The following is a 24,116-nucleotide window of genomic DNA, read 5'->3' on the forward strand; positions in this document are numbered from 1 at the left end:
ATGCCTATGATAAAACAAACAAAACCCCCTATCTGTGGCTTGTGCATTTGAAATCAATATTGTTTCTGTCAGTCCACCTGTATATAGGGTCATCTTAAAGAAAATAGCAATTATTTAGCTACTGCTGCATACTACTAAGTAGAAGAATCAAAAATACAGCTCTACTATAATAGAATTAATCTGGATGATCTTGATAGAGGTGTCTTCAATAAACAACAAAGAAGATCACTTTGGCCCTCCTTCATTCTTAATCAAAGTGGTGTTACGCAATCGAGTGCATAGACAGCTGGAGGTAAGTCCAGATCTTTCTACAATCTCTTCTAAAAGGAGAGGTGGTACCAGAACCTGAACTTTATATATTTTTGTTTACAAGAATATTCCCAGCCTTTATACAGTTCTATGGTATCACTTGAAAACAGAAACCTTTTTTTATTAATTGGTGAAAGGAAGTTTTTTGGTCTTTTTGCTTTTAAAAGTAATATTATTTTTGGCAGCTAATACCAAAAGAGCAATGCACATGTTTATGCATGGCAGGAGAGTAGTGCAATAAAGAGGGTGATTTCTTCTTGCATCTCCACTCTGGGGCATGGCAGAATTTCATTGCATTTGTAGTTTCTTCAAAATCTGATGCAGCTAATTTCATGCAAGCACATGAATCACAAGGTTGGAAAAGACCTTTGAAGATCATCAAGTCCACCCAAGGTGTTCAGTGCAAGCTGCCTTTGCAATTGCCTTTGCCATCTCTTGGGGTTTGGTTAAGCTGATCCAAGGGTTTTGGCTTCTAGACCACAAGGATTATGAAGTAAGTAGATAATGGATTTCTTCAATATACATTGCAGTACAAGGCTGAAATCTCGAAAATGCTGCTAAAAGCTGCTGCTTAGCTAATAAGGGGTGAGAAAACTTTGGGACTTTTTTTGTAATAGCGCTAAAATATACTCAGCACTAAAGGATGGGTTGAATTTTTAACTGCGTTGAGAGACAGCTGATTGAAAGAAAGACAAAATCAATGTTAGTACTGCTTGATATCTGAGTTTTCAAAGCCAGCCCTTTAGGTTGTGCTCAGCAGAGCAGTGGTTTGGGTATTTCCAGTATTAAAACCGTGATCGCAGTGGTGAGGTTTGAGACACAAGACTGCATGAGACACTTTTCAACCAAATTCCTGTGGTTCCAATGCAGAAGCTCGTTCTTTGCCTGTCCTGATGTTAGTGTAAGGCGTGTGTCTGGGAGAACAGGTACCTATTTTGTAAGGTATTTCCATAAAGGGCTGTTTGTAGCCAGAGGTTTGGTTAACCCCCAAGAGAGGGAATGACACCGTCGAAAACACTCCCTCAGTTCCGTCTGGCACACTGAAGTGCTTCTTTGCAAGCACTTAAGAACTGAGGTGAACCTGTCCTGTATGAAGCATTTCCTTGGTAGCTCACAGAAGTTTGTTTAACCCACATTCGCCCTTAGTTAAGAAATTAGGAGCTTTTTGCTCTCTGTGTGCCAATGTGTGAGCATCTTGAAAACTTTCATCCAGCCGTGCCAATTATATCCCCGCACTCCATCTGAATCAGTCACTGCAGGTTAATCTTGTGGTAAGCATAAAGGTTCTGGCCAGTGGGCAAGTTTCTGTCTAGGGGTTACAACTCATTCTTCCTAGTACTCACTAAAAGTCCTGCCTGGGTTTTTTAACTTTCCTGGAAATACTAGGAATATTTGATTTCTCAAAATACCCAGATTAGTGTTTTGTGAGCTTCTGTTCTGGGCCTGTGATGCACTTCTTGTTGTCCAGAGCCAAAGTTTTCCAGTGAGTCAGACTCAGCAGGTGGTTTTGATGGTTGTAGGTACCACATTTGAAACCTTTCAGCCAGCCGGAAGGTGTCTGCAGGTAGCTTTTCCCTTAGTCCTTGCAATATTCACATCAGTTTGTCCAAGAGAATTAGCAATTGCGCTGTGGATTCGGTCATCTCAGGCATGGGTGTTTCAGGAGGAGAAGGGCAGAGCCTGCTCTTTTGCGAGCAGATTGAAAAAAGAAGAAAGGCTTGTACTTGTCCAAAGCTATGGTGAAATAAATGTGAATTCCAGTATGTTTGGGCTTCAGGGGAATGAAAGTCATTTACACCTACCTTGTAATTCCAGCCCTGGAGCTACCGAACCACCAGTCAGAGCCCATCATCTTCCCGATGCAGAGCTGCCCAATGTGGTTGTTGGGACACCATTCTCAAAACGTGCACTAAAATCTTCCACATACAGTAGATGTCCAGTCTGAGTATTTCAAAACGTTGCTGCTTCTGTTATGTGTGTTGCAGTGTAAGCATGGCTGTGCATGTGTATATACATGTGTATGGACTTTCTTTGTTTGCTGAGTGTTCTGTTTGCACTTAGTGTTCTCTCTAATGTTGACATGTTACTGAACATGTCAACTTTGGGACACCAACACAGTGAAGAATTCAAAGCGGTCCCAGCATTGAAATGTAGATGAATTTTCTTCTGACATGAGAATTCCCTCACCTGTGCAACTTAAAACTGGATCCCTCTAGCCTCAGAGGAAGGACTTTCGAAATTCAGTCAGAAATGTGAGGAAATAATTGAAAAGAAAATGCGTGTAAATTGTCCATGGGCCTGATACATCACCCCTGCAGTGAGGGGTCACCCGTATTTTTGTTTGTTGAATGTTTTTGTTACATCTCACCCCAGATTTCTGAAACACAGCATCACTGTTTTTATCAATCGATGGATTTTGAATTCTGTGTCTCAACAGATTTGGTGGTTTGCCATGTTCCTTCATGTCCTGTAGCACGGGGTGGTCGCTGGCAGTCAGCATGCAGAGCCTCTACTTCCTTTATGGCACCCAGCCCACTGCAACCCAATCTGCACCGTTCCACCTCAGCAGTGAATTTTCCTCAAGCATCAGAGCTGAATTTACTGAAGACTTCACTCCTGGTTAAGGTCTGTAGTGCCAAAACCCAGGAACAACTGGCCACCCCAAAGGCCTGTGAACTTGGTTTAAGGCGAAACCCCCACAGTAGGTAACATGCAAACTGCTGGGTTCCAAAGGTGGAGCATTTGCAGTCTGAGTGTGGTTATTGTATAGGCAGTCCTTTTGGAGGCAGCACAGTGGGGACAAGTCTGGAAGAGGGGAAATTAAGTTGTACTTTAATCACAGCACGCCCGTTGTCATGGAACTTCAGTTCATTTGTAAAAATAATCCTCTCTCCAAATTAGGAGACAATTGCTTGATACAATCAATAGCTTTTTTAATAGGCCCTTAAGAAGTATCTTCTAGTTAGAAGAAGCCAAGGAAGACTGAAGCTTTCCCTTCCAATTCAGTACGCTGGAAGTAGCAGCAAAGAACATGGCTGATCAGAGACACAGTGGGTTTATGTCGCTCGGTGCCATATCATCCTTTGGAGGCTCAGGTAGGAAAGGCTTGCTCTGCAGAAGGTCAGACTAACTCCCTCTGCATGGCTCCCTTGCCACCCGTCCTCCTCTCTCATGGGGTCTGCTATTTTCCAAGTCTGGTTAAAGCTGTCCAGAAGAGGTGCAGTGTTTGCTGGCTCAGAACGGACAGCGGATGCAGAGCGCATGGGAATGTGCGTGACGAGTGCTCTGGGACAGAAGGGGTCTGATGGTGACTTGGTTAATAAATCACTCAAGGAACACCTTCCCTGAAGGGCCATACGCTGCTCCCCTCCCAGTTGCCATTGATGAACCTTTTCTTTGCTTCAACGCAGGGATTTGGCTAAACAGAGGTGGTGGGAAGTGAGCTATCTGTGGAGAGCGGTGGTCGCGGGGCGAGGGCTGGATTTAATGGGGAGACCACGGCTGTTCAGGAGTCCAGCGCCTTTTGTGGCTGGTCTCTTGACCTTTGCATGAAGCAAGCCTGGGGCGGTACAGTTGCTTGATTTCTGCTGTAATAAGTGTATGCTGTGTGCTGTCCTGATGAGGACAGCTCCTTGTTCTCCTACAGCATCAGCTTGTTTTCCTGCAGTGATTTGCCTGGCATTTGCTTTCTGAAGACAGCAGAATGCACTTTGTCAGGCTTCTATTATTTTGTGTCTTCTACCTTTGCTGGTGTGGCGTGGGTTTACTTGTGTGGTGGAGAGAACACTTCAACTGGTAGGAAAGTCTCCGCCAAAGGCTGGGCCAGGTGCCTGTCTTGCAGATGTTTTGGCAGTTCAGCTTGTCAGGTTGCGGTTTGTAAAGGGATGTTTCAGAATCAGGTACTCTAAAGGCACCCGTATGTGGCTGTGGGCAGCCTGCTCCAGGTGACCCTGCTTGAGCAGTGGGGTGGATCAGGTAACCTTGGTGACTGACTGCATTGTGATGCAGTGCGATGGGACACGGTTGCCGTGTCCTGGAACAGTCTGGGTAACTCCTGCATCTCTCCTCGGGGAGGGCTGCATGTGTGTTGTGCACCGAGACACTTGGCAGCTACTTCTGGCTGTCCAGGTACTGTCAAAAAGAGCACAATTGGCGAACTGTCACGAGGAACTGTTGCAAACTGAGCCACGTTACACAGGTATGGCAACTCTTGAATGAAAGTACAGTTGTGTTGGAGAGTAATCACAGGAGGCAGCTGGGCAAACTGGCCCCAATGTCAACTTCTGATCTGCGTGGGCTTTCTCTGTTTTCCTAATCAACGGGAAATCCAAGCTACGTTGTGCATCAGAGGCGGCGCGATCTTAGCTGTTGGGGTTGTTGGGATGGAGAGCTGAAATTCCTTCTTCTTTTTCCTCACCTTCTGCTGTGGATTTGTGCTTCTCGCAGAACTTGCGGAGCACAAGCTCTGCAAGGCAGTTGGGAAGCTGCACTGGAGCAAAATAAGCCTGATTGTAGATTTGTGATAGCGACCGTCTCTCTGTTATGCTGTTGGCTTTTTAGACGGAGACCGAGGCTTTGCATTCAATGTCGGGCTTTTGCCTGAAACATGGGGCAGGATTTCTGCCTGAGTGGGAAAGGAAGGACCCAGTGCTGTGGGCTAAATGGCCGGCTACCTGCCTTGCTAAATCCTCTGTCTGCACGGGTTAAATATGGCAAAGTGGAAATTCATGGAACTTGACTCCTAAGGTGCAGGAAGTGTCTTTCCCATCTGCTTGTCCTCCAGTGCTTGTGGGTTGCTTCCCGATTTTCTGGGGAAAACGCCCCTGAGCCAGTCAGTAGTTTTCTTCTCAGACTCTTGAGTTGTGCTCAGTGCAGGACCCTGACTGTGATGTGCTGTGAGTTCACGCGCTTGTGGCTTTTGTGCTGGCAGAAGGTACTGGGATGCATTCGCAGGTAGAGAGCTTGTGGCTTGAAACTGAGTCGATTCCAGTGCCCAGGCTTTAGAGCATAACCTTTCTTCACCACAAGAGCCTAGTCTTGGACACCAGCTGTGACCTCCTACGTTGTAAGGAAGAGAGGTTATTCGTGCAGGCCTGGGGTGCTTGTAATGTGACAAGAGCAGCAGTACGTTTTGTGGAAGAATTTGAGAGTGAAGGAGCTTAAGTGTTGCTTAATGTTCTAAACAAACGGGCAAAAAGGGAAGGAGCCATCAGCGCTGCATGAAACCTACTAGGCGGCCACTGACAATGAAGAATCAAATGGAAACCAAGGGAAGGGACAAATCATGAGGAAACTCATCCTGTTACTGAGCAGCTTTTCAAATTAGGATTCCTTCTTTCTCAGGTTTTTTCCTGTTACTTACCTTGTCAGTACGTCTGTGGCATTTTTTGTTGGTGATCTCATAGGAATCAGAAAAGCAAAGGGTTCTCCTTTTGCTCTGCTGGGAGATCAAAGTCTGTCCCAAGTGCCATTGTTTTAGGCTGAGAGCTACAAGTGACATACAGGAGATTTCACACTGCGTGCTGATGCCACTTCTGTCAATCTCCAAGCTAGGTATGGCAGCCATGAGTCTATTTTTGCCTTTTTTTTCTTTATTTACAGTGCAGAATGCAAGAGCTACAGGCTGAGGTAACAACCAGTCTGCTGCAGTTTCCAGAGGTGACACTTCAGGCCCTTGGGCAAGATGGGAAAAGCCCGGATTCTGTGCTGTGCGGGAAGTTTTCTGGAGGTGAGCGTTTTCCTTTAAAGTTGGTCTCCTTACCAAGTTATTCTTGCCTGGAAGGGAGAGGACAACGCTGCTAAGCGCTGCGGCCACACTCCCAGAGTATTTAGTAGGATGCAGAGAGTGATCAGAGAGAGAGCTGCTGCAAGTGACTGAGCAGGCTAGGCAGCTGACTTTCTAGGTGATCTGACAGTAGAGCTGGGTGCCTCTCTGGATCTCTAGGCTTCTTTTACTGCCAGGTAGACCCTATCTACCGGACTGTCAATGCAGTAATTGAGTTAAGATGGCTTTCTCTTCTCTTCTCTTCCAGGGAGAAACGCGCTAGCCTGGCTGGCACGTGGCCCTCATCTGGAGGTAGTGAACTCTGTCACCAGAGAGCGTCTTTCTGCTTACCGATTCAGTGGAGTAAACCAAGAGCTTCCCACTGTTCGTGTGGTAAGGGAGTTTTCCTGGCAGAAGAGAACTGGGCTGCTGGTTGGCTTGGAAGAAGCAGAAGGAAGCGTTCTCTGCCTGTACGACCTTGGGATATCGAGAGTGGTTAAAGCTGTTGTTATTCCTGGACGGGTACGTACTTTTTCTTTGGAGACACGAAGGCTTTGTGATGTTAGGAGCTGCGTAATCCTGTCAGAAAACTGTCTTCAAAATATCCCAAACCTCCATAGGCATGCTGCCAATGACTCAGACATGTTCCCAAGAGTGTCCCACTTGCAAGCAGGTGCTTTAGAGCAGAACACGATTTTGTCTTGACTCGGGGTAGTGAGTCTTGGAGCTTTAGCTGGCAGAGGAGAGCTGTGGGCTGTCACAAGTGTATAGCCAATAAGGAAATTCCATTTTTGAAAAATAGCAAAGATTTGTTAAGTTTAATAGATTTGTTAAGTCTAATTAAGCTGGAAATTGGAAAAGGGAAATATAAGATGGGTTATGTTGCATATCGAATCTGTACCTAGAGCAGTGAGTTGAAATCAAATGGAGTGTTAGCTATGGGGTTTCTTCAGAAGATTCCTTTACCACCACAAAGTGGTTCAGGAGAAAATATGAAGACACCTTTGGGGGAAGCTTGGCTGTTGTGTGACGGAGGTTATGAATTCTGGAAGAAAGCCAAAGCTGATGTGAATTTTTGCCCTGCATGCTCTCGATTGAAAACGCATTTGGACTGTTGCTTTCATTTTGCTTCCTGTCTTTTTGGTGAGTAGATCAGTGAGGTCAGTGTGGACAGGACACAAGTCTTACTGGTTGGACTGTTTGCTAGTAAATGGAAGGCACTATCAGGGTTTTGTACAGGGCTTTTGTGTTTTTTTCCTCTCTCTTTTCCTTGTTGTCATGCGAAGCAAGGCATTGTTTTTAAATCTTACAGTCTTGTATTTGCTTTCTTGATTCCTATATGCTAATTCTGGCTTCCTTTTCAAATGATTTCTATTCGTCAGAGCCTGCGATGTCTCTTTGGAGTGGCAGCAGTGGCTACAGATGTTGGTTACATCCTTCCGGCTGACCTTTGTTTGGATGATTTATCTGGCAGTAAGAGTGAAGTAGAAGCATCAGGTAAGCTTTCAGTTTTCAAACTGGAATTGAAAAATAAGGCAACTTGTGGCTTTTACCTCAACCCTGAGCATGCTATGTGAATGGGAGCCCCTGTCTGATGGGAGAGTTTGTGGTTCTTTGAATACATGCACGATGGCAATGGCAAAGAGAGTGCTGCCTAAATAGGTATTTGGCCTGGAGCGGTAGAATTGGATTACAGGTGGTGTCACATCAGTGTTTAAAATGCCACCTCCATGGAATCATTTATTGCCTGGTTTTGTGTGTGCAGATCTAGAAGTTTTCTTTACTATTCCTGCTGAAGTCCCACAAAGAAGAGCAATTGCGACCAGGGAACGCAGACATCTCTCTTTTCAATTGCAAGCACCTTCTGGACCATCAGTATCAACCCTGTGCTACATAAGCAGAACCAATCAGCTGGTGGTGGGCTTTTCAGATGGCTACCTGTCACTATGGAACATGAAAACTCTGAAGAGGGAGTAAGTAGGCCTTTATGCTCGGCCATGCCTGGGGTGGCACTCTTTTTGCTTAAGGAAGCATATTAATGTATAGAGAGCTTTTCTTATTTCATTGTTGTTGCTGTTGTTTTTGTTTTTTAAACCTGTAGGCACCACACTCAACCAGAAGGTGGCCGGATTCCTGTCTATGCTGTTACTTTTCAAGAGCCTGAGAATGATCCTCGCAATCGTTGCTACCTCTGGGCCGTTCAGTCTACACAAGAAAGGTGAATAAGAACTTACCATGAGCCACTGAATGAATTTAATTTTTTGTTCAGTATGTGTTCACCTGCAGTTGATACGTGTCTGGTTGTTCTGGTTTTTATAGCTGCTCAGGAGATTCTCTCGTGTACAGAAGGTACCTGATCTTACAATGAGCTTACAATGCAATTTCAACAGGATTTCACTGTTGGGAAGAGGGAGCTACTAATTCCTGCCTTCTGAATGAAGGCAAAGCAGCAGTGGCTAATCATTTGTGCTTGCATTCTTGAATGATTTCCGTTGTTTCTTGACGACTGCTTCTGACATGTTTGGTATTTGCAGCGTGACACGAAAATACCATTGAGCCCAGCTGAGCTGCAGGTCAGATGTGCCGGGCTGCTGCCCCTGAAGGAGGGAGGTGCCGGCATTGCCCATTCCCTTCTGCCAACTGGAGCAGCCTCTGGAGCCTTTGTGAGCCAGTTCAGCTCACCTGGCAGACAACAGCCACTGTTCAGCAGACAAGTCAATGGTTTCCTGCTGGGCTAAGGAATCAGATCAGAATGTTGCAGGGTGCAGTGGCTTGGCACTTTGGGAGGAAGGGAAAGGAAGGGATGAGATCTCTCTCTCCTTCAGCATCTGGAAACTCCCTAATCAGCTCAGCAGTTCCTATTAGGTTTGACTTGAAAACCTTGTTGACTGAGAACTCTTCCCTTTGAAGAACTACTTCCAACAACTTTTAGTTTGTACAGCAACACCAGACTAAAGCTTTCCAATTGTAGGGTGAGCACTTGCCCCCGAAGCTGTCAGAGTTTCCTCCTTTATGTTTTAATGGCTGAATGTGACCAGCCTGTCGTGTTTTTGGAGGTCGTGGTGCTGGTCTTCTCAGCAAAAGTGTGCCATTAAGATGTCTTCAGTCTAGATCTAATGAAATGAGGACTATAAAGCAGCTTTGTAACCAAATTCCATCACTGATACTTTTTTCAGTGGAGGGGACGTTGTGAGTTTACATCTGTTGCAGCTGGCTTTTGGTGCCAGAAAACGCTTGGCATCCGGACAAGTCATGTATGAGGTAAGTGATGCATGTATGAGAGAGGATGAAAGGAGTCGTTTTCTCTATGGGACTATCACCTAAGTTGGCCTGTGCAGTATTTACCCTTAAAATTCAGAGCTGACTGAAAAAAAATAGTAAGTCTTTTGCTGGTGCTTCTTGGGCGTGGCGTTTGTCCACGGTTTTTGAAAGCAAGCCATGGAATTTGATCCTGCAGTGTCATGTGTGGACTGGCTCCTCTTTGCATTGGAATAAAAGTTGGAAATTCAGCAATTAAAATTAATCTCTGACAGGCTCCTGATACTATTGGTTTTAGTGTTTGTTTATTCTATAATAGAAGTGAGAGTCTCCGCTTAGGCTTCATGTTAGTTTCTCAAAGAGATGGGTTTGATTTTTCTTAGCTGCTGCTCTTGTCTGTTATTTCCAAAGTTACTTGATGAAAGAGAAGGGAGCATGCGTGCTTCACAGACAACTTCAGCATTTTTCTTTGTAGCCAGACATACGTTCTTTCAGATTTAGGAATAATGTCGGATTGGATCTCAAATGCCCTTTCTGCTTGTCGCTTCTTTTTTCCCCAGGGTTTGAAATCCTGCGGCGAATGCTACAGTTTGGATCTCACAGGTGGAATCGTTCCCTTGAGAGGGCAGACCAGGAATACTAAACTACTCAGCTGTCAGACCATTGAAAAATTTAGCCACCCTGATGGCAGTGAGGAAAGCCTTAATGAAGGTTTGTTCATTAGACTAGCTTGCTGGGCTTACTGAAAAGGGAGACACTGGATGCCTAGGTTATCTGAGATTCCTCAAGGGAACAAGTGGCTTCCATTTTCATCTCTCTAAAGGCAGTTTAGTTTCAGGAGCTAACAAAAGAAAAATGGCACAGAAGCTCACAATGAGACATCCCTGGAGGTATTTGAGAGGCATGGAGATGTGGTGCTTAGGGACATGGTCCCTAAAAAGAAGTTAATGGTGGACTTGATGATCTTAAAGGTCTTTCCAACCAGAACAAGTCTATGATTCTATTCCAACTGGAGGGAAAATCCATACTGTATATAGTTTCTCACTGGAATCAACATCCATGTTTTTCTGAAGTGTAGCAAACACAAGGCAGATGATGTTTGCTGCTGAGTCCTGCAACTAATAGTGAAGTGTATGAGGTTCCCTAAATGGTAATAATGAAATCAACAGAAATAGCACCTTGTTCCTTACTCAGTTATGGAAAATGAAATGCCACCTACTTTGCTTACGTCCAGCAAATGCATTCTCCCCAGAGAAGAGAGACGGCTCCACTTAGTGAGAGAACTGGAGTAGAATGTTACTGAGCGACACAATTGTATACTAGACATGTTTGCATGCTTTCTGAAAGCATCCTAGGATGCTTTGGGTTTTGCTAAACTCTTCCTCATCCCAATCAGTACGTGTTGTGCTTGGTGACAGAACTAAGGTAAAACGGAAAGCGGTGTTTTAAAAATAGCAGACAAATCGTATTTTCCACCAATGAGAATCAATGTCTTGTCTTTTACAGTCATCTCTCCTGAGACCAGTGTCTCAGTCTTCAGCTGGCAAGTGAATACCTATGGTCAGGGAACACCATCGACTTTTTTGTGTGTATTTCACATTAATCGCTGGTATCAGACTGAAATGCCGGATTCACTAAGGTAGGTTTTTCTTTCGTTGTTCTCCATATATCGCTTCGGAAGAATTCACTGAGCTGTCAGCGTTGAGCTTATGCACTGCTTTTCTTTAAGGGCGGAAGAATTCCTTCACGATTGCCCCTACTTTGCACTGTGGTCGCTGGATGCTGTAACGAGGGTGACTTCTCCAAAGCTCATTTTGGATGTTCTGGTACAGGAGCGGAGTCTCAGTCGGGGAGTTCCTCCATCTCATCCACCACCTGAGCAGTTTTTTCATCCAGGCATCTACAACTTTGGTAGGTATTTCACTGCTTTGAATAGTGCTAAGCTGCCATGGAGGTCAGAGGCCATGGACTGGTTCTCGGATTCATTGTTTGTCACTCCAATACCCAAGGAAGAAGCTCCAGGCCCCTCCCAAGGCCACCTCTGAAACATATCTGAGAGCCTGCTGTCTGGGTTTTGGTGTTTGTTGCTTTGGTAATGCCGACACTGAAGTGGTGATGGTTATAAAATGAAAGGGCCTTGAACTGAAGCTCACAGCACCTGGATAGCACTCGAGAGAAATTGTTTTGTATCCCAAACTGCGTCAGTGCTCTGCTGAAGACAACGGGTGCTCAGTTACATCTGTCCAGATACTGCTACGTGCGAGTGTAAAGTGCTCAGAGAGTAACCGTGAGAGTACAGGGGGCTGTCACATGCTCATTGTTTCTGCAGATGGTACGTGCTTGCTGAACTCCGGAGTGGTTCACATGACTTGCACCGGCTTCCAGAAGGAGGTGATCTTTGCTGTACCTTTATTGCGAGTGTCGGGAGATGTAGCTTTTCCATGTTCTCTCTTGCCCCACTTTCAGCCTCAGAGACCCTTTATGCTCACCCTGCCCATTTGCAGGCATCATTCCAGTTGCGTCCTGCCAGTTTTAGGTGCGCGGTAATGTTTTAGGGTGACTCTTGGGACTGTAACACTCCTGTTGTCACCCGTTGAAGCACGATCGGGGATTGAATGCCTAGAAAGAAATGCAGCATTGCTTTAGGGGAGGGAAAGCCATTACTTCTTTGTTCCTCACCCGTGGAACTGCTGGCATGGCCTGAAGCGAGGGTTTTGATCCCTGATTAACTTGAAGGAGGGGGGCAGAAGGGAGAACAGGAGAAAGTACTGGGCATTTGGGGAAGAAAAGCAATGCTGTCTTAACCCGTATTTTGTGACTGATGTTTCAGGCGTTGCAGTTGCTAAAGAAATCCGGTCCTTCAATAATCAAAGCCATTCCTGAGACCTACAACAGGTGTCTTGTATCTGGCTTGCTCTCTCCGAGACTGTCTGATGTCCCGCCATCCAGTTTGAGTCAGGTGCGTGCGTATCAGGGGATCACAGGGGAGATCCATCCCTCTTGTTTGCCAGGGCTGCAGAGGCTTCGAGAGATGATGATATGGTCTTCCTCATATTTGCCCTGAAGCACGAGTGTTGCCTTCAGTTAGCAGAAGTAACAGTCGCCTGAGGTCCCAAGTGCCGCATTTGACTGGCAGCAGCCCCAGCGGATCTGGGGCTAGGGAGCCATCGGCTAATTCTGTGCCACAGAGAGGCCCAAGGCATCGTGCAGTTAGTGCTGGTCGGGTGCAAGAGGAGGCATCAGTCCCTCAGAGCAACCTCCATCCCCGCCTGTTTCCCAAAGCATTAGGTTTGGCATTTAGTACCTGACAAGGGGGGGAGTCTGCCTCAGAGGCAAACTACTGCATCCTCTGAAAGCAGAGCTATACTTCTGGACTAATTGACTTGTGATCTCTGAATGAATCGGCAGTTAGAGATAAACACTTAGAGTTGAGGGTTCAGATATCAAAATATATCGGAGTCTCATTTTATTTTGTCTGTTGTGATTAGGAGGAGCAATTTGAAGCGATACTGTCAGCTGCTGTCCGGACAGGCTCTTTAGATTTTCTGACGGGATGCATTAAACATTGGGCATCTGAAGGTAATCCTTGACTTCTGAGGCTGGTTTTATGGTAGACTTTTTAGCTTTGAGTTTGAAGGTGCTGATTCATTTCTTCTTTTGTTTTCTTACAGAGCGGCCAAGTTCTGCTGCCAATTGGCGGTTTGTTCTTGCGTGGACGTGGAACAAAGTGATCTGTACAAAAAATGAGTTGGACCAAATGTGTGAGTACTAATGTGGTCATTCTGCACCTGTAAAATCATTCCTACTGATTGAACTTGCTCAGAAGTCTGCTGGCACCTGTTATTGCACACGGTTCCCAAAGGGAACCTTGAAACTCTGCAATTGCTTTGTACGCTAATGATGGACTATTTCTTCTTGAAAAGGTGCTCCGCTCTTCGATGGTTCTTGCAACTTCATTGACCCACAGACGTTACGGTCTCTTCAGCACTGCCAGTTGCTTTTGACCAACCTTAGCAGAGTCTTAAACTGTTTTCTAACAGAGGCACGAGAGCTTACCGAACAAGGTTTGTAACAGCATCATTCAATCTCTCATACATTCTGTTAAGATTTGGAGTGATGCTTGGGTTGTAATTGTGGAAACAGGAGCTTTGGTTGGTTTTGATGATGGGAAGGCAGTCAGACGCAGCTGGGAGAAGGGGCTTAAATCTGAGAAGTTGTGACTGTCACGTAATATGCACGGAGTTCTGGGACATAGTTTGTTGTGGGGATCGTGCAAGTGGCTGGGGAGGTTACGTTCAGCAAGAAGCTACACAGGCAGCAGCTGGGTTGAGATGACAGCAAGTGAATGTGGTAGCATTTGCTATAGTAAAAATGTCTGCTATGTGAATAGCTCTAGTTGCATTTTAACCTCTAGTGAACCTGTTTCTTTGCAGGGGTTGCTTTTTGTTTTGGTGGTGACTGTGTGGGATTCTCTTCAGAGAAGAGAGTCATACCGAGTGAGAATACAAGGAGAAAGATTTCTGCCCTGTTATTTAAATACTTCCTATTGAGTAGGATGAAGGGAATTGTGTAGAAGTGAAGATTTGCAGAAAGAGAAATCATCTTATGCCTTGTTTCAGGTTTTGCCAACTTGAGAAAGAAGCAGTTGGTAACCAGCCTTGTTTCTTTGTATGCGCAAGTGGTTGCCTGGTTCTGTCGATCCAGTCTCCTTCCAGAGGGTTTAGGTAAGCATGAACTGTAATTCATTTGCAACAGGGAGACCATCCGCTCAGCCATGTCTATGGAGACATTCTCAGCTGTGCTTTAGTAGTCGTTTCATCAGTAACAAGTCGTGTTTGTTTCGTGGCCGCAGCGTATGCTGGAGTTCTGTTTCTGAAACGGAGCTGTTCCTGTTTTATCAAGTATGGGGGGTAGAATAATGCAGCTACCTCAGCTCTAAACCAAAAATGGCACTTGAGACAGGAAGGTCTTGAGTCTTGTGTCATACTGGCACAAAGGCAGAAAGAGCCTTGGCTTCGTTCAGAGTCGGAGGCTTCTCGGTGCTGAGCTCATTTCCTGCTATTTTAGTCAACGTGTTGCTTTAAAAATGTGCTGTTCCTTCTTTAATTTGCTTGGACTTTCTTGCCTGCAGATGACGATGTGCCTTTGGCTCGACCTTTCTACAATTATCCTCTGCTGCAGAGCTACTACACCGGCCATCGACAGCAACTTGAGCGTCTGTCAAGGTAGGCCTTACAGGGAAACTCTGGAAGGCTTCCGCTGCACATCCAGGAGCGGAAGGGAATGGCTGTTGTGTCGACAGTTGTCTCTGCTGTGCTGAATTCATTTGCTGTCAATCCTCCTGGCTTCAGGGATGTGTGTGTTCCTTTGAACACAGAGGTTGCTTTCCTCTGTTAGAATGTTTGTACCTAAGGCCGCTTTGCAGCGTCTCTTGGTGACATCATTGTTTTAAAAAAAGCCCTCTCTCTCCTTGACTAGTGATCTCTGGGAACCATGGTATTGGCCTGAATCCCCTACTCACAAGTACGTCGGTGTTATTTACGCACATGAAGCGGTTGGCAGAGCCAGCACTCGCTGGCTGTTGGATAGAAGTCGGTTCCCAGTGGGAGCTTTCGTCCCTGGCCTGGCTGACTAGCATCCGGGTGATAGGCCTTGGATGAGGGGGTCTGAGGTTCTTCTTTGGAAATTGTACTGAAAAGGAAATAAGGGCCTAACACAGATTGGGCTATGACGCTGCTGCAATGACAAACAGGCTCAGGCTGTTTCCACTTTCAAGCCCTTGATCTTGAACCATTTCCTCTGTGCAACCTGAGCCATTTACTCTGTGCAACTCCTTGCTGCCTCTTGTTCCAGAGGAAAATGGGATTCTGACTGCTTGATGATTGATGGAATGGTTTCCCAGTTAGGAGACCAGGCTGAGAAGTTGTGGCAGAGAGATGAAGGAGGAACTGGGAAATATCCCCCTGCTAGTTTACACGTGAGCGTCATTTCTCTGAAAACACACCCCTCCCCTCCATACACCAAGGATTAATGAAAGACAGTTTATAAGAAAACTCTTCATTACTTTTTCATGCCAGGCACTGCTGGATCTCTATTTGCTAGAAAGCATTGAAGAAAGCGACAAGCATGCAATTGTATCCTTTCCAGTTACCGGTATGACACCTTCAGTATGTGCACGTAAAAGTTCTGTGATGCTGAGATGTTTGGATTGTCCATCTGGCAGCTCCACTGAGCAGAGGGAGGCTGAGTGAGTAACGGGAGTGCTTCAGGGTCTGAAGGTAACCTTTCTGAATGGCTGGCAGAAGCCAATGAGCATTCCTTTCTGGTAACTTATTCGGAAGGTGGTTTTGAGCTCAGGACCTGTCTGTCTGCTGTTTCTAAGAGCTTCAAAAGGCAAGACTGATACCTCAGCAGATTTGTCTTCCTCTCATTCTTGTGTTTGCCTTTCATAGTGCTTTTTCTAACTGTAATGTGACCCATCTTTGGTCCTACAAACTTATGATCCTTAATTAGATGCTCGATGCCAGACAATTTACCTGCTGCTAGACATCATGCATTCCTTTCCGAACCAAACAGATGCTTCAATCAGTTCTTTCCGAACAGCCTTTGCCATCCCTTGGGGTCTGGTTAAGATGATCCAAGGGTTTTGGCTTCTGGACCACAAGGATTATGAAGTAAGTATCTCACAGTTTTCTTTGGTGTTCATTGCAAATTCTATTACTCACAGAAGTTTGTTTAACCCACATGCGCCCTCAGTTAAGAAACTGGGAGATTTTTTGGTTTTTGTGCGCAGCTTAATAGCCATGACCTCTATCTTCTACAGAACTCACTGGCCCTGCTCTTTCACCCAGCTACAATGAGACCTGTGTCATGGCAACACTGGAGAGTTCTTCAGTGCCTCATGTGCCAAGGAGAGCACAGGCAAGCCCTCCGATACATGCAGATGATGAAGCCACCCATGTCAAGCAGCGGGGAAGTGAAGCTTTCCCTCAGTGTGTTGCTGTCCAATAGGTAACGAAATAGATCCCACTATTTTGGCATAATATCTTGGGGCAGCTTTTGGGGCATAATGTTAATAATCTTTGTTATCCTTGTAATAGTCTCAAAAGAAAATGATACAAGAAATTAATTGCAGGTGCCTGGTGGAGGCTTGGGGCCTGTTGCATCAACACAGCACCAAGTTAAACATGGAGGAGCTGCTAAAACACACGTACAAAATCTGTCGGGAGCTGGGACTAATGGAAGATTTATTGAAACTACATTTTACAGTCACGGAACAAGTAAGTGTGGACAACAGGTCTTTAAAAAGAGAAGAGGTGGAATCCTAGTACAGTTCTGACAGGTGTTATTTCTCACAGGAGCATTTGGAGAAGTTTTTACTGACCAATGCTGATGTTCAGAGTCATGAATTGCTTTTAGCCCACCAACGGCAGCGTGCCAATTCTAACCCCGCAGAACAGCTGAATCAGTCACTGCAGGATCCTTCATCTGTCATCACAGAAGGTAATTTTAGGAGGGTGAAGGAGTTGTGACACTAACCATCACTCTCTTGGATGAGACAGGGCTGATACCCATTCCCTCTTGTTTCACAGTCTCCAGACCAACGCCATTATCAACAGTAACAAACAAAGCTAATGCAGGAAATGTGCATACAATGGCAACATACATCAGTAATGTTTTGTCCAAAATTGAAGAAGTCCGTATTGGAATTGAGCAGGAAGCCCACGTCACACAACGTGATAGGTAAGAAGCCTTCTAAAAATGTTGTGTCTTGAGCTAGATTCTTGGAAAGAGAGGGAGGGGAAAAGGCATTATAAGTAATGTTGGATGAGAGAGGTTTTCTTCTATGACACTTCTATTTCTGCAAACACGTATTTTTACGTGCTTTCAGAGTTTTAGATAGCTGAAACCAAATGGACTAGAGGATCTTTCAAGGTTCCTTCCAAACCCTAACATTCTCTGATTCTGTGGAGCTAAAGCTATGATTACCATCAACCCATTGGTGTAGGGGTTTGCATGGATGTGACTATGCCATCAAGTTGTAATCTTTTACCTCTTCCTGCCCAATTCTGGCTTCATTTTTCCCAGGCTTAGTTAGAAATAGTCAGAATTATACAGAATGGAAGAAAGGCTGGGAGTTTTCCAAAGCTATGGTGAAATAAATGTGAATTCCAGTATGTTTGGGCTTCAGAGGATTGGAAGTCATTTACACCTTTGTAATTCCAGCCCTGGAACTACCAAACCACCAGTCAGAGCCCATCGTATTCCCGATGCAGAGTTGCCCAATGCGGTTGTTGGGACACCAATTGCACAACGTGGTGGTCGCTGGCACTCAGCATGCAGAGCCTCAACTTCCTTCGTGGCACCCAGGAAACTAAAACCGAAACTGCAACGTTCCACCTCAGCAGTGAATTCTGCCCGAGCAAAAGAGCTGAATTTACTGAAGACTCCACTCGTGGTTAAGGTCTGTACGGCCAAACCCAGGAACAACTGGCCACCCCAAAGGCCTGTGAACTTGGTTTAAGGCAAACCCCCCCCAGTAGGTAACACACAAACTGCTGGGTTCCAAAGGTGGAGCATTTGCAGTCTGCGTGTGTTTATTGTATAGGCAGTATTTTTATAGGCAGTATGGTGGGGACGGGTCTGGAAGAGGGGAAGTTAAGTTGTAGTTAAATCCCAGCACGGCTGTTGTCACAGAGCTCCGTGAAATAAGCTTGTTTTTACTGGATAGAACAAAGGAAGTCCAATTTGGAACTCTCAATATGCTTAGATATTGAAAGATGCAATTTGTCGCTTAAATGATCCTCCTTTTAAACCCTTTCCATACTGTGAAATCACCTTCAGCTGAGGAAGGAAGACCTGAACGCTCCTCGCTGAAGCTGGGTGGGGACTTCTACAGCAGGGTCACTTATTTTCATCTGGTGCACAGATGGATCCATTGATTAGTAAAGGAATCGGCTCTGGCTGTTGCTGTGCTGGTTGGTGCTTCGCATGGCAGCGTGCTCAGTCACTGTGTCTGGGGTGCCATGTGAAGCTGTGTGCCTTTTAGAAGAGCAGCATAGATATTGCAAAATCATGGGGAGGGGAGATACTGCTGCAGACAAGAAGATGCCGTCGGGGTAATGAGTTGGAAACATTTTATGTTGGCATTCAGAAAGAGGCAAGGAGAAACGTGAAAAGCCTGGGGTTTGTCCTTCAGGATTTTCTACCTTTGGGAGAAGAGCAGCGTAGAGGCAAAGCTTTGTCCTTGCTGCTGGCACAGACTCTGTAACTTAAACTAACTTAACATGGTTTTAATGAGTCAACTGTGGTTTAAATGGAGTGGTTTTATCTCTGTTCATAGCGAGCTAAAGCCTTGGCCACATCAGCTCCTGGCTTTTCTGGGATCACCCCTCAGTCTATTCTGAGACCCAGCCTCCGCACCAAACCCCTAGCGACTCCCTCTGCATCTCCAGGACGATCCATTTGTCCTGTACGGCCAAAGGAATCGAGAATATCTTTCAGGGAAGAGAACTCGAATGCCAGATGGACTGCTGAGGTAAGCAGGGCTGCACTTAGGGATTGTTACAGTTAAAGGCCTTACTGACTCTGATCTGATCGGGATGGTTTTTTTCCCAGTTTGCCAAAAGTCCTTACATTGCGAATAGGAATTGCGCTTCAGACCGGCAGACTTGAATTTGGTCAAAAAAGCCACGGCAGAGCTTCTGTAACGCCTCGTGCCTACAGCAACATACTCACAAGAAATGCCCATGACCTTGGAGGTCTTTACTTGGCGTTGTTAGGAGCTGTGATTCCAAATGAACGTACCGAAACTGGGAGCAGAACAGGGCCATGTGCTAATCTACACATGCGATCTTTCTGTATATGTACTAAGGAATTGTCATCATCTGCTTTTATTATAACGATGACTGCCTCTTATAGAGAGCTTCTGAATTATAACAGGCGGCCCCCGCGCACGTGCGCTCGCTCTTTCTGATACATCAGCTTCTTACTAATAGAGCAGGGTGGCCAGCTTAATTTACTTGTTCCATCCAACAAGCATAGTGAGTGCTACAGTTCTCGTGGTAGTGCGTGCCAGCATCAGCAAAAAGAGGTCTTGAGTTATGATTCTGGGTATGCAAAGCCCAGGTTAATCTTACGGTAAGCATAAAGGTTCTGGCCAGTGGGCAAGTTTCTCTTAGGGGTTACCAGCTGTTCTTCATAGTACTCCCTAAAGGTCCTGCATGGTTTTTTTAACTTTCCTGGAAATATTCAATTTCTCAAAATAGCCAGCTTCAGATATGTGTTTTGTGAGCCTTCGCTCTGGGCCTGTGATGCACTTCTTGTTGTCCAGAGTCAAAGTTTTTGAGTGAGTCAGACTCAGCAGTGGATTTTGCAGGTTGTAGGTCCCGCATTTGAAACCTTTCAGCCAGCCGGAAGGTGTCTGCAGGTAGCTTTTCCCTTAGTCCTTGCAATATTCACATCAGTTTGTCCAAGAGAATTAGCAATTGCGCTGTGGATTCGGTCATCTCAGGCATGGGTGTTTCAGGAGGAGAAGGGCAGAGCCTGCTCTTTTGTGAGCAGATTGAAAATGGCAGGTGCTGACGAGGGTGTGAGAATTGTTTTCCCTCCGAGTGGCAGGTTCTGTAGCTGCACTAGTCTTGCTGCTCGTTGGCTACAAGAACCAGGTGGAATTGGTGGGTGCTGGTGGGTAGAACTTGCTGCTCTTCAGTCACTACTTAGAAATAGCACAGCTCGTTGTGTGCAGTGGACTTCTTGTAATGAGGTGGCTTTTGGCTGTACACCTTTCCTTCACCAGAATGATCGTGATCCTCACCTGAGAGAGCGAGCAGTCACCCGAAATTCTGTATTAGACCGATGTGGCAAGATCCTTCCCAGAGTGCAGAGGAAGCTGGCTGGAGAGAGAGCTAAGCCTTACCATGTGCCTTCATCCATCATCACAGAAGGTAACTTTAGGAGGGTGAAGGAAGTGTGCAACTAACCATCACTCACTTGGATGAGACAGGGCTGATACCCATTCCCTCTTGTTTCACAGTCTCCAGACCAACACCATTATCAACAGTAACAAACAAAGCTAATGCAGGAAATGTGCATACAATGGCAACATTCATCAGTAATGTTTTGTCCAAAATTGAAGAAGTCCGTATCGGAATTGAGCAGAAAGCCCACGTCACACAACGTGATATGTAAGCAGCCTTCTAAAAATGTTGTGTCTTGAGCTAGATTCTTGGAAAGAGAGGGAGGGGAAAAGGCATTATTGCCAGTAATTTTTGAAGAGAGAGGTTTTCTTCTAGGACACTTCTATTTCTGCAAACACATATTTTTACGTGCTTTCAGAGTTTTAGATAGCTCAAACCAAATGGACTAGATGATATTTCAAGATTCCTTCCAAACCCTAACATGATCTGATTCTGTGGAGCTAAAGCTATGATTACCATCAACCCATTAGTGTAGGGGTTTGGATGGATGTGACTATGCCATCAAGTTGTAATCTTTTACCTCTTCCTGCCCAATTCTGGCTTCATTTTTCCCAGGCTTAGTTAGAAATAGTCAGAATTATACAGAATGGAAGAAAGGCTGGGTGTTTTCCAAAGCTATTGTGAAATAAATGTGAATTCCAGTATGTTTGGGCTTCAGAGGATTGGAAGTCATTTACACCTTCCTTGTAATTCCAGCCCTGGAACTACCAAACCACCAGTCAGAGCCCATCGTATTCCCGATTCAGAGTTGCCCAATGCGGTTGTTGGGACACCAGTTGTACAACGTGGTGGTCGCTGGCACTCAGCATGCAGAGCCTCAACTTCCTTCGTGGCACCCAGGAAACTAAAACCGAAACTGCAACGTTCCACCTCAGCAGTGAATTCTGCCCGAGCAAAAGAGCTGAATTTACTGAAGACTCCACTCGTGGTTAAGGTCTGTACGGCCAAACCCAGGAACAACTGGCCACCCCAAAGGCCTGTGAACTTGGTTTAAGGCAAAACCCCCCCAGTAGGTAACACACAATCTGCTGGGTTCCAAAGGTGGAGCATTTGCAGTCCGCATGTGGTTATTGTATAGGCAATACTTTTGTAGGCAGTACGGTGGGGACGGGTCTGGAAGAGGGGAAGTTAAGTTGTAGTTAAATCCCAGCACGCCCGTTGTCACAGAGCTCCGTGAAATAAGCTTGTTTTTACTGGATAGAACAATGGAAGTCCAATTTGGAACTCTCACCATGCTTAGATATTGAAAGATGCAATTTGTCGCTTTAAATGATCCTCCTTTTAAACCCTTTCCATACTGTGAAATCACCTTCAGCTGAGGAAGGAAGACCTGAATGCTCCTCGCTGAAGCTGGGTGGGGACTTCTACAGCAGGGTCACTTATTTTCATCTGGTGCACAGATGGATCCATTGATTAGTAAAGGAATCGGCTCTGGCTGTTGCTGTGCTGGGTGGTGCTTCGCATGGCAGCGTGCTCAGTCACTGTGTCTGGGGTGCCATGTGAAGCTGTGCCTTTTAGAAAAGCAGCATAGATATGGCAAAACTCATTGGGTGGGGAGATAGTGTTGCATACAAGAAGATGCCCTATCTGTGTTCCGTCAGGTAATCAGTTGGAAACATTTTATGTTGGCATTAAGAAAGAGGCAAGGAGAAACGTGAAAAGCCTGGGGTTTGTCCTTCAGGATTTTCTACCTTTGGGAGAAGAGCAGTGTAGAGGCAAAGCTTTGTCCTTGCTGCTGGCACAGACTCTGTAACTTAAACTAACTTAACATGGTTTTAATGAGTCAACTGTGGTTTAAATGGAGTGGTTTTATCTCTGTTCATAGCGAGCTAAAGCCTTGGCCACATCAGCTCCTGGCTTTTCTGGGATCACCCCTCAGTCTATTCTGAGACCCAGCCTCCGCACCACACCCCTAGCGACTCCCTCTGCATCTCCAGGACGATCCATTTGTCCTGTACGGCCAAAGGAATCGAGAATATCTTTCAGGGAAGAGAACTCGAATGCCAGATGGACTGCTGAGGTAAGCAGGGCTGCACTTAGGGATTGTTACAGTTAAAGGCCTTACTGACTCTGATCTGATTGGGATGGTTTTTTTCCCAGTTTGCCAAAAGTCCTTACATTGCGAATAGGAATTGCGCTTCAGACCGGCAGACTTGAATTTGGTCAAAAAAGCCACGGCAGAGCTTCTGTAACGCCTCGTGCCTACAGCAACATACTCACAAGAAATGCCCATGACCTTGGAGGTCTTTACTTGGCGTTGTTAGGAGCTGTGATTCCAAATGAACGTACCGAAACTGGGAGCAGAACAGGGCCATGTGCTAATCTACACATGCGATCTTTCTGTATATGTACTAAGGAATTGTCATCATCTGCTTTTATTATAACGATGACTGCCTCTTATAGAGAGCTTCTGAATTATAACAGGCGGCCCCCGCGCACGTGCGCTCGCTCTCTTTCTGATACATCAGCTTCTTACTAATAGAGCAGGGTGGCCAGCTTAATTTACTTGTTCCATCCTACAAGCATAGTGAGTGCTACAGTTCTCGTGGTAGTGCGTGCCAGCATCAGCAAAAAGAGGTCTTGAGTTATGATTCTGGGTATGCAAAGCCCAGGTTAATCTTACGGTAAGCATAAAGGTTCTGGCCAGTGGGCAAGTTTCTCTTAGGGGTTACCAGCTGTTCTTCATAGTACTCCCTAAAGGTCCTGCATGGTTTTTTTAACTTTCCTGGAAATATTCAATTTCTCAAAATAGCCAGCTTCAGATATGTGTTTTGTGAGCCTTCGCTCTGGGCCTGTGATGCACTTCTTGTTGTCCAGAGTCAAAGTTTTTGAGTGAGTCAGACTCAGCAGTGGATTTTGCAGGTTGTAGGTCCCGCATTTGAAACCTTTCAGCCAGCCGGAAGGTGTCTGCAGGTAGCTTTTCCCTTAGTCCTTGCAATATTCACATCAGTTTGTCCAAGAGAATTAGCAATTGCGCTGTGGATTCGGTCATCTCAGGCATGGGTGTTTCAGGAGGAGAAGGGCAGAGCCTGCTCTTTTGTGAGCAGATTGAAAATGGCAGGTGCTGACGAGGGTGTGAGAATTGTTTTCCCTCCGAGTGGCAGGTTCTGTAGCTGCACTAGTCTTGCTGCTCGTTGGCTACAAGAACCAGGTGGAATTGGTGGGTGCTGGTGGGTAGAACTTGCTGCTCTTCAGTCACTACTTAGAAATAGCACAGCTCGTTGTGTGCAGTGGACTTCTTGTAATGAGGTGGCTTTTGGCTGTACACCTTTCCTTCACCAGAATGATCGTGATCCTCACCTGAGAGAGCGAGCAGTCACCCGAAATTCTGTATTAGACCGATGTGGCAAGATCCTTCCCAGAGTGCAGAGGAAGCTGGCTGGAGAGAGAGCTAAGCCTTACCATGTGCCTTCATCCATCATCACAGAAGGTAACTTTAGGAGGGTGAAGGAGTTGTGACACTAACCATCACTCACTTGGATGAGACAGGGCTGATACCCGTTCCCTCTTGTTTCACAGTCTCCAGACCAAAGCCATTATCAACAGCAGTAAAAGAAGGAAATGCAGGAAATGTGCATACAAGGGCAAGATTCACCAGGAACATTCTGTCCATAATTGGAGAAATCTGTATCAGAATTGAGCAGAAAGCCCACGTCACACAACGTGATAGGTAAGCCTCTCCCTAATACTGTTGTGTCTTGAGCTGGATGCTTGGAGAGAGAGGGAGGGGAAAAGGCATTATAGGTAATGTTGGATGAGAGAGGTTTTCTTCTAGCGACGATTCTATTTCTGCGAATACATATTTT

General features: G+C 45.7%; 1 protein-coding gene across 1 annotated transcript; it reads left to right on the forward strand.

Moving 5' to 3' along the window:
• Positions 1–5,916: 5,916 nt before the first annotated feature.
• LOC311189404 (protein ELYS-like) lies at positions 5,917–22,467 on the forward strand (the record flags this gene model as incomplete). The annotated part of the gene is made up of 27 exons (XM_084261070.1): positions 5,917–6,037; positions 6,342–6,634; positions 7,456–7,570; positions 7,839–8,046; positions 8,175–8,291; positions 9,250–9,334; positions 9,892–10,042; positions 10,838–10,970; positions 11,061–11,242; positions 11,661–11,722; positions 12,162–12,290; positions 12,820–12,910; positions 13,003–13,092; positions 13,255–13,395; positions 13,951–14,055; positions 14,463–14,556; positions 15,185–15,308; positions 15,409–15,465; positions 15,859–16,005; positions 16,155–16,342; positions 16,467–16,611; positions 16,690–16,821; positions 20,130–20,277; positions 20,367–20,517; positions 21,007–21,244; positions 22,136–22,330; positions 22,411–22,467. The coding sequence occupies 27 exons, from the start codon at positions 5,917–5,919 to the stop codon at positions 22,465–22,467; spliced, it is 3,699 nt and encodes a 1,232-aa protein (XP_084117196.1).
• Between the last annotated feature and the right edge of the window lie 1,649 nt (positions 22,468–24,116).

The sequence above is a fragment of the Gallinula chloropus genome, assembly GCF_964237585.1.
Source record: "Gallinula chloropus genome assembly, chromosome: 3".
In the NCBI taxonomy this organism is placed as follows: Eukaryota; Metazoa; Chordata; class Aves; order Gruiformes; family Rallidae; genus Gallinula; species Gallinula chloropus.